Raw genomic sequence first — 19,409 nt, 5'->3', positions numbered from 1 at the left:
TTGGACAGGATTTAAATATTTTTATTTTCATCCTTTTCCCTCTTGCTTTAGGCGATGTTTGAAATGTAAAGTTGTGTCGGGTTGTGAGTTGAGACAGTATTCTACTGATTTTACTATATTTAGTGGAAATATTGCGAGGATTGGACCGCACTGCAAGTTGTCATATCATATATTGTGGAGACCGGTTGAACTTCCATTAAACCTGCAGTAGGCAGAATGTTTTTGGTATCATTGGGGCAGAAAATTCCATAATAACCTTTCAGCATATTGTAATTCAAGTGTTCTGAGAGAAAACTAGACTTCTGAACCTCTTCATGGCTCTGTTTTCAGGCTTTAGAAAATCCGTAAGAGGAGTCTTTGGCCAATCACAGGTCATTTCAGAGAGAGAGCGTTCTTATTGGCTGTGCTCCGGCTGGTGGGCGGTGCTTGGTATTTCCTGAACAGATCTCAACATGGCTGTCGGGTCACAAACTTTCTCATTTTACAGCTAAACAGTACACTACAAGATGTTTCTGAAAACATTTGAGGAGAGAAATAGGCATTACAGTAACATAATATTGATTCATATTTGATCGGCGCTGCCTAGTTTGACCGCTTGGTCGGAGTTCGCGAACGTTTGACAACTGCTCAAAGATGGCAGCTGGACGGCAGACTCCAGATCAGCTCTGACTGCTTGTTTTCCTCCGGTCTGTGAAATCTTGCAGATGCCATTAGGAGCACCGGAGGATGCAGAGGAACATGATTTTCTTTCAGATTACCTGTCTCATGCACTACTGTCAGGATATAGTGACCGTTTTATAAAAATAACTTTTTTTAATCATATTTGCTCCATTTCTACCCACTGCATTCTTAAAACATTAAACTTTATAACATTACATGTGTATGCTTTTTTTCAACCACATGAACTCCTGATGTATGTAGAAAAAGATTAAATGTAGTGTACTAAAGGTAGCAGTGAAAGGCCTAGCATGTGAGGAGAGGTGACAGAAAGGCTGAAGGTGCATGTGTGTGTGTGTGTGTGTGTGTGTGTGTGTGTGTGTGTACTTGCACTACTAAAAGCGGCACACAGGTGAGAAGCAAAGCAGCTTATAGTCGTCCGACTCGAGCATGTGCAAGTGTACGTTCTGTTCCAATACATAAAGACCCCCGCCCTGTACATCTGAAGCCTCCAGAGCGGGGGAGTGTCATTCGTGCACACTGTAGCAAACAGCCCTGCTGTCCTACACCGAGGACAGCGCATGCTAATCTCCCTTTAATGCAGCTGAAAGCTGAACCACCGACACTGTTCAAAGTGAACAACATCTCCGTCAGAGTGGGCTTTAAAGAAGCACTCTTCAGTTTCCTGGTGTCCAGAAATGACACTGTCTGGTTCAATAAACATGTTTTTTTTATATTCTTGGCGACTGTGGCTCCGGAGCTAAAGCGGGTCGTCCAATAAAACCGAAGGTTGTGGTTCGATCCTTGGCCCCTGCAGTCTACATGCCCAAGTAGGGGTGTAACGATACGGTTACCATGGTTCCGATACGATTCAAGGACGATATTTGACTCATCTAGAGCGATACGATACAATATGATGCGATACGATACGATACGATACGATACGATACGATTCAATGATTTGAAATCGATACAGTAACTTTTTTTTGCCAAAAATTCAGTCAGTGTGACTGTGAAATAAATATCTGATACTGGACAGAGCAGGTCAGGATTCCTCAAATTTTTTCTTGTAAGGGAATCAGGGATAAATTAATTATGGATATAAACAAGTAAACAACGATTAATGGCAAATACATACAGCTTTTATTAGAAATTAATAAAAAAGTGCACCTGCAGGACCCACTGATTCAGTTCTCAAGATACAAGGTGGTGTAATATTTGTCCTTGGGCAAGATACTAAACCCCCAAATTGCTCCTGAAGGCTGTGTCATCGGTGTGTCAGTGTGTAAATGTTTCTCGCTCCTGATGAGCAGGTTGGCATCTTCTATGGCAGCTTCTGTTACCAGTGTATGAATATGAATGGGTGAATGTTGGCTTGTGTTGTAAAGCGCTTTGAGTGGTCGCTAAGACTAGAAAGCGTTGTACAAATGCAGCCCATGTACCATTTACCATGTATCATCTGGGGGGTTATAAACCATTTTTAGAAGCAACTGTGCCTTTTTTTTTTTCATCACGTTGAATTTTGTGATCTTTACAAGGTCTTCAAGTGTTGGAACAGTTCATCCTTGGGAGGCAAACATGCCCTCGATGCATCTTGAGCAGGAAATAATGATTTGGAAAACAAAATGTGAAGCTGAACAGGAGGGAGAGAGAGAGAGGCATGTCTTTTATATTATGCATTAGTGTGATGTTTTTCTTATCTGATGATAGGCGTGGGGAGGAGAGTGCTTTGAGGCTGAACAAAAGAACAAGAGACTCTTTTTCCTCAGAGAAGAGTAAGAAGGGAGGAGGACAGAGACGGGGAACTTTATAACCCCATTCTTACGACAGGCGATAATTAACATGCGCCACTTTGCTCCAGACCCAATTAGTGTTACCATTTTGTCTCTGCGGTAACAGGCCAACAGCAGTCTTACATTGAAGGAGCCCTGATCAAATGGTTAAATAAGGGAGACTTTACCAGCCAGCATTCAGTCACTTCAAGTGTATTCACTTCAAGCACAGTGATGGAACACGTGTTAGTAGAATGGATAGGCCAACCTTTGCCTGTTATTACCACACTGGATGAGAAATCATTTAGTCCGTTGGTTGATCTGTCTTGATACTACAGTATATGTCGCTCGATCTCGGGTTCATTCACATGAACGGAGGAAGGAGATTAACTCTGGATTCGGCGATTAGTGCATTTAAATCTTTAAGGGCTATTTCACTAGCAAGGACCGCACCATCAATGTGATGCGTTTAACAATAATGTGTGATGCTTGAATAGTTGTAGTTCATCCACGTATCAGAATGCATTTTTGGGAGCTCCGTCAGGGAATCCGCCGTATAGCACCCGGGTACAGTGAACCCGGGGATCCAGGGGGTCCTCCCCCAGAAACATTTCAGTTTCAGAGACTTTGAAATCTGCATTATGGTGATTTTAAAATAATTAAAATAACAAAATTATTTTTGGAAGTACACTGCAACAGCATTTTATATTACACTTTTAATTTTACCTTTAATTCTCAGTAAAGAAAACTGAATAATTCGCCACTCTGGTGTCAACTTGGCGTGTGAATCTCTGGTATAAACTATTATTCATCATTCATTTGTTGCCCCTGCTTGAGTATTTCTTTCAGTTAGCTCTCAATTTCTCTCTCCATCTGAAGGTCTTTTCAGACACGACGTGACAACGGCACAACTGCGCTCTGAAACCGGTTATTTCCAATGGCTTGCGTGGCACCACGAGGGCTTCTTACTGCGTCGAACAAAGCCTGACTTTGGGTGCTGCACGCTGTGATGTGCGCTGAACCCAGCGGCGAGCACAGCTCAAACATGAGCTCAAACTGTCACGGTGTCGCGAGCATAGACTGTTCTTTTCCGCCAGGAAACCACATTTGGTGTAGCTCTGTTGTCGTTCGGTTTGGCCAAAGTAGGGCTTATACACGCTGTACGGCGCCAGAAACAGGTTGAGATAACGAAAAGGAAATAAAGTTTGAAAAAAAAAAAGATTCAGAAATCAGGAGAAATATAGGAGAATTGTGACCCCGGGACAAAACCAGGAGACAGCAATGAAAAACGGGAGTCTCTCAGGAAAATCGGGACAAGTCTGAAATACTGTCACTTGGTCAGTGGCCCTACACTTCAAACTACGACTCTCTAGGTACCCATAGCGTCAGTTTTGGACGTGTCAGGGACGCCGTGTCAGTTTCCACTCGTTACATGCACACTGTTAAACTTCCGTGTTCACAGGAAACATATCATTTCCGCTTGTTACATGCATACAGTCTATTTTCAAAATAAACTTCAAACGTAGGCTTACTTAGTTTATAGGTTTAGGCAACAAAAGTACTTGGTTAGGTTTAGGAAAACATTGCTGTTTGGGTTCAAATGAGTATGTTTGTTACTGTAACAAAACTACGGTAAACAGGTCAATGTTGTCATGGTTTCACACGGGACACGAACAGTCCCGTACTTCTTTGACCCGTCCAACCTACTCTGACTTTCTCGCTCTTTATACTACGTCAGTTGCTCTGACGTGGATGGGTTTACATCGGAGTTAGATGCTAAAGGGTACCTCGGTGTGTCGATATCAGACACAGAGAGGCACTGACCAAGTGTCGGTGTTTGACGAGATGGGAGTGAGAACGGGTTGCCACTGATATGGTGGCCACAGTTGGAAATGCACTTTACGTGTTGTCTGGGAGCTTACTTATGACCTTCCCACTCCTCTTCTGTCAGCAGTATGCCAATAAAATGGCAGCTGCCGACAAATGCCCTTCCCCTCACCCCCCTGAGATCACAATATTTAAAATACCATCTGTACCAAGTTATTATTATTCAGTTATGTACAGTACTGTAATTAGCATTTGTTCCATTTGGAGTAACTTTTTTATTGTGGGACCTGAAATAGTGATATGGACATGTAGTAACGTAGTGGTTGACTTCCAGATTGAGCTCTGTTATACCATCGTATACCACCTAAATCTGAAGAAAGCACTTGCTTTATTCAATGATACTGTGCATGCTGTCGGAGACAGGTCAACTCTATAGTGGGATATGAGTGAAAAGGCACCTGGACAGGGATACTAAGTTGACCAATATGAAATAAAATCTTGAAACTCTTGAATCCAGATGTTCTCCTAAACACAATTAAACAAGAAGAAAATCCTCAGTCTTTCTCGTCACTCGTCATTGATATCCACGATTGATTGCAAAATTACAGAAGACAATTTAAATTGACAAATCTAAAGAAAAAGTGATTTTCCTTCTCCTCCCAACAGGAATTAAAGTGATCGGTGGAGTGAAAGAGCAAACCGGAGAGGAGTTTGGAGTCTACGTCAAACGGATTTTACCAGGTGGCCTTGCATCAAGTGATGGTAAGTCCTGTGTCCTCCAAGGGTACATTTTCTTGTCAGTGTAAAAAAAAAGCTAAAGTGTGTGTACCCATGTAAATGATATTGCTATACCCAAATGTATGTGTTCAGGCACTGAAGAAAGGAGTTTTTCATGACATGTCCCCTTTAAAAAACATACACGTCCTTGCAGTGCTCCTGTGCTGTACTGTTTATTTAGTTTATTACATCTACTTGAAGTACCCGATATGAACTAAAGTTTGTTAATCTGCATGTATAGCCGTTATTGAACACATTAGTCAAGTGAGTCATGTTGTGGGGAAATTAGATGCTGTGTGTGATGATGACAAGTAACTAGAATGATGTTCTCACTCCCATTGTTGGAGAATAAGACTGTAGACTGTTGGAAACATGGCCGTAGAGTGTGTGATGTCAGCCAGACGGTTGCAGGGTTGGTTATGAAGCCTGGATTTGGTTTTATTGTCTTTCTTGTCACTTAACGGAACCAGAAAATCCAGATTTACAAGGTGACAATGGACTATTATGTTTTATTATTGTTCATCGGTCTGCATATAAATACAAAAAAAGCAAAAGGGTCTGCATATGTTGTTGAAGTCTCCTCTCCCCGTATGAACTCACTGAGGCGTCTACTTGTGCTAATTTGCAAATCAGATGATTCATGAAAGGAGTTTTGTAGGTAACAGATTTGGGAGTCTGTGCATGTTTCCTGAATCTGACATCGGATACCTGATGTGCATTGTCCTTGGCCAAAAAGACACAGTCCCTCTGTCTTCTCTTTTCTCTCTTCTTTGTCCTTTTTCTCTCTTGTTCTTCTTGTTCTTCTTCTTCTTCTTCTTCTTCTTTTTCTTCTTCTCTGTTTCTCTGTTTCTCTGTCTCACTGTTGTGGTGAAAGGGCAGATGGTGAAGAAGGTGTCAGCGGATGTTAAAAACTTTTTTCCATCTGAATATAACTGTAACTGAACAAGGTGTGGTCCTGTCTTCAAGGTGTGCCAGCAGAGATTTGCGGTACGTGCCGACTCCTTGAAGTGACTTGAAGGAACGAGACCTTTCGGAATCCCACTGGAACGCCTCTGGTGGTCCGCAGATGAGTTAACCGTGTCCGTTTTTTTGGCCCTAAGTCAGGACAGGGTGTTGTTTGGTTTAGATGGAAACCTGTTCCCTCTGGCGAGAGTCTGGCCAGTAGTTCTTCCTCGAGCGAGCATTGCAACCCTCTAGCAACAAGACATACTATACACGTAGACATTTGTTGATTACCGTCACTGGTTACACGAGGGCTGATATTACTTTTACTTACATACTTACATACATCAATGAAGTTCAAATTTAAACCCGAGCATACTTTCTTAAAAAGTAACTCTCCGCATCTCTGGATAGGGTAAGCGATTACAGATAATGTTCAAGTTCATTTGGAGTGAAGAATCAGGTATAGAGCGTGTCATAGTTAACAATGATCACCCAGAAAAAAAGGTGCCATTGATATTTCTTGGAACCATTAGCAATCTACTGTTTAATGTGCATACGTAATGTGCTTTTGGGGGAATAATTACTGAGCGTATCGCAAATTACCATGAGTAGTGCATTTGTTAAGTCTACAGATGTAAATGAGCCCAGTCGTGGTTCACCAGATTTGCATTAAGTGTTGCTAAATAAACTCTGATGCCGGACTGACCGGTCTGATGCGCGTCGAGTCTGTCTGGAGAGCACTGGAGCTGAATTATAAGAGAAGACTCTTTGGGGACTGCAGGCGTACATTCATCCTGCAAGAAGCATGGCGGCATGTGAGCAGATATTGGATAAATAGCCTGATGTCATCAACGTAAAGATCAGTGATTGACTGACTGGGGATTCTTACACTTCTTTTAATGAGGTTATTTCAGTAAACGGATAAAAAAAAATAGGCTAATACTTAGTTACTGGCTGCTTCAAGCGTGTCACACTGGACTGGAGCTGCTGTGAAATATTTGTCTGGGTGCAGACATTTCAATCCGCCCACTCCACCGAGTGGAGGACAGTTCTGTCTCATATCAGGCAAGTGAAACATTAAAAGTCTGGAAATATGCAGGAGGCCACTGAAGGAAATGGAGAGGTAAAGCAACAGGTTGTTGATTTGCTGCTCTTTTGTCTGGTGTTTGAAGATCTTTACCACTGAATAAATCTTTTAATCTGTGATTTTGCACAGTCAGCAGTAATAAACCAGGTGCAGCAGCTATATGTAGAATATTCCCTTCCCTCCCATTTAAAAAACAAAAAACTACATATTGCATGAAACCAAACCGCAAATTTTACGCGGTTCCACTTATCTTTCCCTTTACCAGCACAAAACCTCGCTGCAGTCCTTTAATACACAAGGACAGATGCAATTTGACAGTTTAGCGCCTAAAAAGGGCCACAAATATCCCCCCGTGTTTCTTTTTGCTTGAATGAAATATTAAGGAACAGAATCGAAGTGAGACACGATGGACATCCTGTCTGACTGAACAAGTCGTTTTGGAGCATCTCTCATGTGAATATGAATAAATACACACCACAGCGTTGACATGGCCTACTTTCTCTGTGCTATAAATGATGGACAGAGGGCACATATACGGGGGTGAACTGTTTGTACTCAGAAATCATAACAGCTTGAGATTCTTTAATTTGCATTTAGAGTAAAGTTGAGGGACATTTCTGCTGCAGTCAGAACAGCAGCAGAAATCTCACTTGTCACCACTGCTCAATAACAGACTATATTTTCTGTTACTTCCCAATGACTTCACATAAAATACCTGCAATATTTCAATATGAATCGAACTAAAAGTTGTACTTGAAGACTTCCTCATGACCTGAATATGATTACATTACTGAGACATGAAACATCTCACTGAGACTTAGGGGGTTCAGGAAAAACTTGACTCAACACAGTGTCGCTCTCAGTGATGGCCCAGTTATTCTTAACTATGATCGGTTCAGCATGAGTGCTGTATGTCGTGACAAAAAAATGGGCGAGACAAAAAAATTGCATGAAGTTGGACATACGGATATACCAAGCTACCAAAAGGGCCGACAGATTACGTGGGAACGCACCTTTAGTCATTTGGGTTTTGCCCTGCAGCAGCTATATAATGATTTATATCACATTCTACCTTCAGTGGATCTAATTAGATTTATCTTTTTACACTTAGTTATTCAAAGTCTCATCGGATAAGATCACCAGCTAAATGTTGAAAAATTCAAATGAAAAATGTAACGTGCAAAGCTGCAGCGAACAGAAGTCGGTCACACGGAGGTTTAATCCTTATCTCCAAAGTCTGCTACTGTTGGCCAGAAAAGTAGAGAAGTGAGACAGGAGGTAGAAGAATGTGTAGTGTTTCTTAAGGACACAATGTTTCAGGTGACTGTAAACCAGACTGGGGATGAAACGTCATCCCATCATCACAGATCCAAGAGGTGGAAAAGTGGTGACCAGGTGGAGTGATGGCCAGACTGCTGTAGGGACCTTAGAGCTGAGGGTGTGCTAGCAGCACACTGGGATCTGGTACATCATGTTAGAGTTCAACGTATCCATGTGAAGAATTCCAACCCTTGTATAATTCTATCACACGACTGAGTGGATGTATCAGCTGGTGTTCTGTTTGGTTGGAAAGAAGTTGGAACAGGCGTTTTCACTTCTTCAGCTCGAGACCCAAAAGAGAAATTCGGCGTCTCCCCAAACTTACAAAAACACATTGTAAACTGCCATAACATCTACATTTATAAACTACTGATAAAGAACACAACAAACCATGAATTTAAAATGTATTTATTTCATTAGAAGTTTCTCACCACCTCATTATGAACTTGAAAAATGAGACCATAGAAGCGGTAAGGTGGCAATATACTCGCTGTCAGCTGTAGTGGAGAGTGGAAATTATATAAAGTACATCATATCAACAATCATATTTGCTGAGCTGAGTGTAACGTGGAGTTTCTCACCACCTCATAAAATATGTACATACAATGTTGTATTCTCCTTTCTATTTCTCACCTTTCTCATCTCTCCATTTCTTGCCCCCTCCCTTCGTCCCTCGGCCTTAAACCCATAAACATTTAGTAACATTCTGATTCATTTTAGAGGCTGACCTGACATGCTAGAAGGCCAAGGGGTATTATATTATTTCATCTATGGCCCAATGGCATCCAATGGGAAGTCTGTGGCTGGTTGAAGGGCTTGGTTTCTGGATATTATCATTAAAAATCTCACTTGTCACCACAAGAATTTCTGACATTCGTCCGGCATGGATTGTGACACACATAGACCCTGAAATAACATAAACGTAATACACACAATACTGACTCTTCCACCATTGAATAATGTTGAATAAATGCCCTTAACTGCCTAATCCACATTAGAGACAAGCCTGCGAATTAGGGACGGAATGTCAGAATGTCAGCCGCAGCTAACGAGATAATGCAGCAATCGCGGCTAACACTGACAAATAGCCTAATGTACTTAGCTAGTGAGCACACTAGTCACCAACTAACAGACATAAACGAAATAAACAATTCAAATGCTACACAAGCAATCACATGACTGACTTTCCCACTGTCAAAACACTGTCTCTTGAAAGTCTCTTCTTTGCACAGGAAAAATCCTTTTGACTTGCCCCGATGCTGTGAATGCAGAACCTTATTTAAATCATTTGGTCCTAAAAGTTGTAAAATGCAAATTAGTTATTTCCCTTCCTCCGTTCTTGTGAATGAGACCCAGACCAAGGCTGGACCTCGGTTAGTTTCATAGGAACGCTGTATCTAGTTCTCTTTATATATCCATGCTTTATGTGTAGGCTTTGTAACTGATGTGCAATATTCTACAAGTTTCTGATGCTGGTAGAGTTTGTTGATAGTGGAGTCAACATTGAGCAAGTTAACAAAAGGCCCAGATATCTGCTCCTTTCAGTAACACGCAACTAAGGCCCTGTTCAGACCTGGCATCGACATGCGTCCTGAGTGATCCGATCACAAGTGGACAGCTCTGGGGCGCCGCCGGTAGCTCACCTGGTAAAGCGGGCGCCCCGTGTGCCTAGGCTGAGTCCTTGTTGCAGTGGCCCGGGGTTCTAATCCGACCCTTTGCTGCATGTCATCCTCTCTCTCTCTCTCTCTCTCTCTCCCTTTCTGAACTAGCACTATCTCTATCAAATTAAGGCAAAAGCCATACATTTTAAAAAAAAAAAACCAAAGCAAGTGGACAGCTTTAAGTACGTCTGTTCACACCTGGCATTAGAATGCGTCTCCACATGCGTCTCCAGTGGCCACATGTGATCCGATCTCACTTCCTCGCTCTAAATTAAAATAAACACGCAGTAAACACACGGCCATTACAGCAGACGCTGTGACGTAATATTACATCAATGTCATTAGTGATATCTACATATTCGTGAATTTGGGTACATTTTATTAACATCAAAATAAAGGCTTGTAGCGGAGCTCTAAATCCCACAGCAGGAATCCTCTTGTCCTGCTATCATCCTTGTCAGTACATTGTGTACTGAACTACATACTGTTATACAAGTTCTTCTTAGCTGATACCTCCTCTGTGAACTAAAGGACTAAAGACCACCCAACCCTTTCTCTGACCTCTGACAGGAAACCTGATGCCGGGGGACCAGATCTTGGAGGTGAACGGGGACAGCCTAGTAGGAGTCACAAGTGAAAGGTAGTCTCAGTAAAGAATTACTACTGCTCTTGTTGTTCGTTAAAGCACGCGAGTGACTGAGGCGATGCTGTAACAATAATAACGTAAATGTGTGTTTGTTTCCACAGGGCTGTGGACATCTTGAGAGGCGCCTCTGCAACCAATCTCATGCGTCTTCTCATTGCCAGAGATGAGGAAGCAAAGTAAGCAAATGTCTCTGTACAGTATACGATACAGTACGTTGATGTGGTGGCACGCTGGTTCTCACAGTGCTTGTCAGGGGATCCATCATTTTGTGATTATTTTTCTCCAACCCTAAAATACATTCTTAACTTCCTATACCGCATTTCATACTTTCATATTTGAATATTCAAAATGCTTATTCTCACCCTGGTGTAATTAGAGATTTCCTTTGTAATTTTTCAAACACACAAGCTATAACGGATCGAGATTTCTGATAAATTATAAATTATTCACACAACCATTGAATAACAAGGCAAATGTATCAGCTCAAATACTTGCATGTAATACATATAAGACACATACAGTAGTATTGATTGGCATGGCAAAGCGTATATTACTGATATTACAGAGGCTGGTAGTATTAGTGCTCAACCAGCTTTCTAATCTGACCGCAGCCAGTTTTGGTGAAAACAAGGTCAGTGCCATCAGTCAGCATCACAGGCCTCATCTCTCCCCCCATTGAATCCACTTCACACATCATGATCCTTAATTGTAAGTTGACAAAGGTAGCAGTGGATTTGCATATTTAAATGAGCAAGACATGTCAGCCCTGATAGTTCCTAAAAAAATGTGGTATTTTTTTTTTGCCTGTGAGCGTAATCCTCAGTGAAGCGACTCTGATGCAGACATGATTTGCGCCTCAGAGGATATTACATGGCAGAAATTAGAAGTTAATAGTGGGAATAGCAGCAGTGTGACACAGCCGTCAGAAGCACTACTGTGGATTTATTGGGCAGATCCTAGTATGAGTAAGTAGAACTGCATGAATGTGAGTGCTGACATGCGACACCCTACGATTTATGAAGGTTAAAACGTGAATGTCTTGTGTAGAGTAGTTTTCGAGCTGATGAGTACTCTAATGTAGTGATGGATTCCTACAAAGTGGTGTCAGTGGTGAGGTAACCCCCCGCCCCTCCCCTTGTCTTTGTGGTGGAATGACAGCAGACTAAGGGAGGGAGGAGAGAGAGCTTAACCTAGGGGCTGTGCTCCTGACGAGATGAGCCTTGTGTGTTAATCTGTGCTCTGTGCTTTAACTACCCTCCCGGAGCAGAGGATGGAGCAGGAGCTGGAGGGGAGGAGAGTGGATGGCAGTGGGAAGAGAGGGGGATTATGTCTGTCTGTCTGTCTGTCTGTCTCCATCTCCCCCTCAACAGATTTCCTTTACTTCTTTTAAAAACAAGTCAAAACTAGCTTAGTGCTTGCTACACACTCACCAGCTGTGACAGCCTGTAAATATGAAAAGAAAATCAATTCACGGTACTATTATCATCATAACCTCAGGAAAGCCTTCTCTCTTTAACAAAAGGTCAATTTTCACCAGAAACGATGATGATGAAAACGATGAAATGGATTGTCTAGGGGACTGTAAAGCCAAAGTTACCCTGGTTCCGCTAGAGTCCCCGTGACGTGAATGTCGTCATCAGAGGGTGTACCCCAGGAAGAGCGCCGGTCGTTGATGCCAACTTTCTTAGTGGCCACACGGCGGTATTACAAATTCTGTGTCTGTCACGTGATGCCATTGGTCCCAAAAAGACTTTTTCCCCATAGACTTACATTGGGAAAGACACGTCTGTAACTCGGCGGATAATTTTTTTTTTTGAGGTGAATCAACTTCCCCGTACGAACACCTAAATAGCCCTTATTTAAATCGTTACGTTTTTAAAGTTGTAAAACAAACTAACAGCCGAATCCAGAGTTATTTCCCTTCCTTCGTTCATGTAAATGAGACCCAGACCGAGGCTGGAGCGCAAGCCGTGACGACGGCGTGACGTTGGGACTCCGTGACCGAGTCATGTGACCGAGCGGACACTACTGCGCATGTTCCGTGTGCCCAACATCCGGGTACTTTTCCAGGCAGAAGTGGAACCATTTAGGCTTCATGCGCCACTGAGCAACTTTCATAGGAATGAACGGGGCCTCGCCTCCAACGCTGTATCCAGTTCTCTTAGTACATCCATGTGTACTACGTGTAGGCTCTGTGCGGACGACAGCATACTGCCAATTTGTTGTGACCGTGCGGCCACTTCCAGGGATCACAACATTCCAGGTGTTACACTTGTGAATTTGTAGAGCGATGTTGGTGATATGGTGTGGTCGTATCGTTATTACGAGTTCTCTGGCACACACATGAAGACATGCAAATACATGCCATGTGCACATTTGTGCTGACTGCAGAGAGTGTTAACACAAGTCTCCTCCTTGGTCGAATCGTCTACAAAATCATCTGTTATTCGTACTGAGAATACAGCTGTTGGCAAGAGGAGATCACAAACACGTTTCCGGGATATTTTGGCTTCACTTCTGTGGACAATGGGAGGAAGTGGAGGCACGTCGTCCATCTTTATGTACAGTCTGTGTCTTTAACATGTTTGTTAGGCCTTTAAGTCCCAGTAGAATTACTAGAGGGATTTGATTTGATTTCTCAAATGTTGATGTGACTTAGCAAGCACGAGTCTCTGGAGAACCAAAGCAGTACACAGTTGTAGAGGACTGTTGGTCTCCACCCACGCCTCCCTCATCCGCGTTGTTACCAGAAGGCGGAAGATGAGTGAGAAATGAATAAATTAGAACTCATATCTTAAGAAATCAGTAGGTAAAAGCGTTGATTACATTTCCTAACACCCATCTCTAAAACATGATATTGCTCCGCTAGCTGCAACGACACACGAGGTTGAGAGCAGTTTTTGATGGGCCAGTTGCCCCTTATCACACTTGATTGGATAGAATCATGTATACACCCCCGAGTGCAAAGATGACAAAGATGAAAAGATTTGAACGTGTCACAGGAGGAGAATGATCAAAAGAATAAGTGTGACAGTTTGTCCGATAATAAAGACTGCTTCATTGTTCTGATTATGTCCAAATGAATGAGCTGTCCCTGCTGTTGCCACCTTTAACCCAATCATCTGCTGCTCTTGCTGCTGCTGCAGCTGGTTATGAAAGAGGTGCGGCCTGAGGTCGTCTTTTTGTGCTGTCAAAGAACAATTTGTGTCCTTTTTTTTTTTTTTTTTACCCGCGAGCCGATGTAACCGCTTATCATAATCTGCTTAGAAACGGCACATTCAAATCATCATCCACAGGGGATATCACATTGTTGTGTTGAACACAAACAAGGTGTTAAGCAGACAACTGAAGCGTGACATAGGATAATAATAATACTAAAAGTTACCATAACTTATTCCCATGCCCTAAACCATGATGATAAAAAGACTGCTGTGCCTTCTACATCACAGACTTACATAATGTGACATGCAGATTTAGATATTGTAGGTAGATGATTATGCAAAAAAAACAAGTTGTATATTTTATTAAATATTAAATACATTCAATCAGCTATACTCTTTCCATTTAGAAATCAGAAATGTAACCACTGTAATGATTTAACATGTTGTATACCTCAGTAATACCTCAGTATACCTCAATGACGTTATTGATAGGTATGAATTCAAGGTTAGTTCTGGTTCAGGCTCTGTCTTCGTCAATAAAACTGCTTGTCTTGTCCATAACTGACAAACTCTTATCCCCATAATGTTTCTCTTTTTGGTTTCCCTGAATAGGAGAGAGTTTGCTGAGTTGCTGGAGAAGTATGGATCTAATGGTAGCACGGGATCAACGCGCAACTCTCCCATACAGCAAGGTAGGCAAATCCCTACTTGTATGATACATTACACATTCTGTTTTATTTTTTTTCAAGCAGTCGCCTAACTGTAATTTAATGTTTCTTTGGGTACCTACGAGTCTCCCCTTTACAGACATGCCCACTTTATGATAATCACATGCAAGTTTGTGGCAAAAACCATTGCATGCATTACAAATGTGTTATTTTTGCTTATTCTAAAAAATGGTGTATTTGAATATTTCAGCATACTGAGGTCCCTAAACAGTCTGGGAATTGCATAAATTGGGAAATCTGGGACTTTTGTGGATCCAATGAGCCCAATTGTATTCACTGTATGTATGGCTTTTTCTGTGGTGTTCCTCGAGGTCTTGGTGTCTTAATGTGCTATTTTGGAGGGATTATTTTTTATCAGTTGTTGAGTGGTAAAAAAAAATGTTTTAAATTTAGCACTAAATATGTGTACCAAATGGTATCAACCCAAAAATTGCTGCGACAACTTATGAGACATAAGGGAGCATGGGAATGGCCGTCATGTAATTCCATCATAATGTTCTAAGCCCTCATACACTTTCACTATTTGTTCTGTATTTGACAGAGTACTAAGCCCTAAAGGGTAGATGGAGTAAGTCTGCCTTTAAAAATGGCTTATGACAAGTGCACTTGTCCATTACACAATTGCCAACATCTGTTTCAGTCGGAAGGAGGCAGCCAGATGGTCTGGTCAGGTCTGTGCAGGGGATGGTGTTGATGCATCAGGGTACATCTATTTTTGTGGGTATTGAAAATATTTTTGCGGAGAGAGTCCAGAGAGTTCCAGAATGAGGATACATGGAGTTATCCTGTTGATATACAGTTACTGTGGTTGGCTCACCACACGCTCAAAGATTACAAGGTGAGATACCGCAAGGGTTAGGGTTATGCTTCAAATTAACTAATTCGTAAGACGTGTTGTCCGACCATGTTGGAAATTAAAAGTGTTTGTAGTGGTTCCGAACAGCCACGCTTGAAGGTCGGGAGAAAAGCCAGTCGTCACAGAGATGGGCGAGATGCAATAATGGTATGAATATGGGGATATTATTATATATGTTTTCAGGTAGTCCCGGAGGGCATTCACATGTTGCACTCGGTTGTACACGTGAAGAGTGACAGAAATGTTTTTGTAAAATGAGAGCTTAAGAGAGACGTTCAAACCCTGGCTCTTTTCTCACCTCTGCACAGCTGGCCAATCTTGAAGTAGATGTGAATGTGTGATTGTAGGGGGTGTTGGGGAAAGTGGGTTGATTTACCGAGTTGATAACCACCTTCATAGGACCGTTTAGCGTGATCTCGTTTGTTAGGGTTAGTTAAGCCAGATAACGAGAAGATACCCTGGGTATGTCGAACTCACTTCGTAGTACAGGCCTCTGGAGAAGTTACCATTTCCTCCACAAGAAGCGCAACAAAAGGCCACAATTTTAAGCCTTTAGGAATTGCAGTGCAAATGATAGTATAGTATAGTAAAGTATAGTATAAAACACGTTGTTTATGGTGCACAAGATGATAAAAGCAATGTGATGCTCATTTTATGCCTGGTTTGGAGATGTAAACAAGCAGACCCTGTTCATGTTAACAGACATACTGTAATGACAGAATGTTTGAGTATTTTCTACCATGTTGTTGTGCTTTGCTTTGCTCCCCCCCTAGCTCACAAAAATGTCTTTTCAACTAATTTTATCAAAGAATCCATGGCATCCTTGTATAATGCTGAATTTCAGCATTGAATAACTTCCCCAATGTGAGATTTACCTTTGAATCTGAGGGCAGGAAAGAAGCAGATGTTTACCCCGGGCAGTGGATAAAAAAAATATATATATATTTGCATATAAAGCATATTTGGGCTCCTTGGCAGTTGGTTTGGTCAGCATATTGGGTATTATTCAGTGCTTAGAGAGTCGCTCAAGCTTAAGAAATGTTTAACAGGAACATAGACATTTTTTCGGTGGAGAGCCTCAGTGCAAGTTGAGCCATCTGTAGCAGCAGCTAATTGTTGAAGACTTCTATTTCAGTACAGCATGTCTGAAATGTTCAAAATGTTTTTTTCCCTCCTCTTATTTTCTTAGAACACACACACACTGGCCATCATGTTTGCTTACTAGCCCTCATCTAAATAAGTACTTATCCAGTATTAGTACTTATTTAGATACGTATCTAAAGCCATCTCTTACCACGTTGACAATTGTTGATTGTCCACCTCCTAGGACAGCACAGGTTAAACGACTGTCCTCACTTTTTGTCTATTTTGTTCTTTCTTGCCATTCCAAAGGAGGCCGCTACCTAGATAGCACGTCATCTGGTTCCTCCTCTCGATCCCAGAGTCCGTTGCTGTTGAGCCCGGCGGGCTCTCAGAACATGTACAACAATGGGCCCATGCTGCGCTCCCTCAGGTAAGATCTGTTTGAACAGGATTCCCATCAGCCACTGCTCTCCTTGTTGTTAAGAGACTCAGCTGGGGAGTTGTGGCTAACAACAACTAACAACTAACTGTTTTGTAGATTTGCATCCATGTGTCATTATTACTCTTGGCAGGTAGGCAGTTGACATTAAAGGTCCCATATTATAAAAAAGCGAGATTTTCATGTTTTTTTATTATAAAGCAGGCTTAAGTCCTATATAAATTGAAATGCTCAATCCACAGGGAAATACACACAGCCCATATTCAGAGACTCTGCATTTGAAACAAGCTGTCAGGATTTCTGTCCATTTGTGATGTCACGAATATACAATATTTAGACCCTTTACACAGATTTAAACGTAAACATTCTAAATGTGTCCCAGTTTATCCCTGGTTGCAGTGTATGTGAATGTCATCAGCTGACAGGAAGTACACATGGACCCAAGCTGTTGCCTAGCAACACAATTCTGTTGCAATTTCGTCGCAATTCCGTCGAAATGCGCTAAAACAGAGCGTTTAAGGCAGAGGGTAAATACAGGCATATTCAGGCCGACAGTATGAGGAAAATAAAGAGTTTTTTGAACATTGCATCATGTAAACATGTTCTAGTAGAAACACAAAATACAAGAATGATCCTGAAAATGAGCATGATATGGGACCTTTAAATGGTAACAACTTACTTGAAGGGGTGTGCATAATGACACCGTCATAACCATGAAGGGGGATTTATGAATCTTTAAAACTTATCCTTTAATGTTATGTATTAGTCAACACATTCTCACTCCCAGCTCGTCAAATACCGCAGCTGGGTCACTTGCGTTACTTTTGGACGTGTCAGGGACGGCGTTTCAACATACGCTTGTTACATGCATAGTGTCCTTTCAAAATAAACTTCCGTTTTCACAGGAAGTTAGGTTTAGGCAGCACAACCACGTAGGTAGGGTTAGTAAACTGACGTGGTTGACGTTAACTTTACTGACTAACGACTCGTGACTCACGGGGACTGACTAAAGACTGGTGTGACTGATGTCCCGCAGTCTAAAGACATGCAGGTTAGGTTTGTTGTTGACTCTAAATGTCCCGTAGGTGTGAATGTGAGCATGAATGGTTGTCTGTCTCTGTGATAGTCTGGCGACCTGGCCAGGGTTCACCTGACCGTGCCTTCATTCCCAAAAATAGAGCCCCTCTTCTTTACCTCAAAGATTGATGTGTTTGTGTGTCTTTGTGTTCTCAGTCATCCAGGTGAAGGAGTGATTCAGCTCATCTCAGTGGCGCGATCCAGCAGTTTGGGTATCACCATCGGAGGAGGCTCCAACAAGCCCGACGGCCCTGCTGTCTTCATCCAGGAGGTGCTGTCTGGAGGAGACTGTCACCGGGTAAGAAATGAAGCCACTAGCCTAAAATACTCATGAAACACCTAAAACTGCAGACATTGAATGTGAAGGAAAGATGAAGGGTGTAGTGAAGGGAGTGATGTTGCTCCGAGCCATACCAAGATGTTTTCACTGTGTAAATAAGTAAAACTGTATTATAACGCACACTATTTTTGACACACATCCATCACTGACTTATATACATTATACGCGTTAACATGTTAGCAAGCTCTTGCTGACTTACATAACCAGAAGACATATTCTCATGGACTATGATATGATAACAACAGTACAAATCATATTGTTACTTGAGGAACGTGACACATTGAATTTGATATGCTCACTGTACACCATGAGCACTGACTGGAGGATGCAGGAAGTAAAGAGTGCATGTGCAGACCTCTGCAGCTTTGGCCTTAGATTAGTGTGAAATACTGCTTAGCCATGCCTCAGGTCACAGAATGCTGATCCTGTTTCCGTCTGAAACGGACATACAATAACAGCCTGTTACCACAAATATATGTATGACCATCCAGACACACATTTATTGAATTCAAGCATACCACAGACCTTTACATGTTTAGTGGCCCTCAAACTCTCACTCACTCACTCACTCATCTTCAACCACTGATCCGGGGTCGGGTCGCGGGGTCAACAGCTCCAGCAGGGGACCCCAAACTTCCCTTTCCCGGGCCACATTAACCAGCTCTGACTGGGGGATCCCGAGGCGTTCCCAGGCCAGTGTGGAGATATAATCTCTCCACCTAGTCCTGGGTCTTCCCGTGGCCTCCTCCCAGCTGGTCGTGCCTGGAACACCCCCCTATAGGGAGGCTCCCTTCTTACTAGATGCCCGAACCACCTCAGCTGGCTCCTTACAACGCAAAGGAGCGGCGGCTCTACTTAGAGTCCCTCACGGATGACTGAGCTTCTCACCTTGTCTCTAAGGGAGACTGCAGCCACCCTCCTGAGAAAACCCATTTCGGCCGCTTGTACCCACGATCTAGTTCTTTCGGTCATAACCCAGCCCTCATGACCGTAGGTGAGAGTAGGAAGGAAGATCGACCGGTAGATCGAGAGC

At 42.3% G+C, this 19,409-nt stretch overlaps 1 protein-coding gene across 2 annotated transcripts in view; it reads left to right on the top strand.

Annotated features, from left to right (window-relative positions):
- The window catches only part of si:dkeyp-72e1.9 (syntaxin-binding protein 4), an 89,601-nt gene that overhangs the window by 42,993 nt on the left and 27,199 nt on the right, over nt 1-19,409 (top strand). For both annotated transcript variants that reach the window (XM_037792265.1, XM_037792266.1), the window contains 6 exons: nt 4,923-5,018; nt 10,617-10,686; nt 10,794-10,868; nt 14,466-14,545; nt 16,830-16,950; nt 18,193-18,334. In XM_037792265.1, coding sequence (XP_037648193.1) covers nt 4,923-5,018; nt 10,617-10,686; nt 10,794-10,868; nt 14,466-14,545; nt 16,830-16,950; nt 18,193-18,334 — 584 coding nt within the window. The remainder of the gene's footprint in view (nt 1-4,922; nt 5,019-10,616; nt 10,687-10,793; nt 10,869-14,465; nt 14,546-16,829; nt 16,951-18,192; nt 18,335-19,409) is intronic.

The sequence above is a fragment of the Sebastes umbrosus genome, chromosome 14 (assembly GCF_015220745.1).
Source record: "Sebastes umbrosus isolate fSebUmb1 chromosome 14, fSebUmb1.pri, whole genome shotgun sequence".
Taxonomy (NCBI): Eukaryota; Metazoa; Chordata; class Actinopteri; order Perciformes; family Sebastidae; genus Sebastes; species Sebastes umbrosus.
Note: the sequence above shows the minus strand (reverse complement) of the source record. Positions and strands in the feature narration are given on the sequence as shown.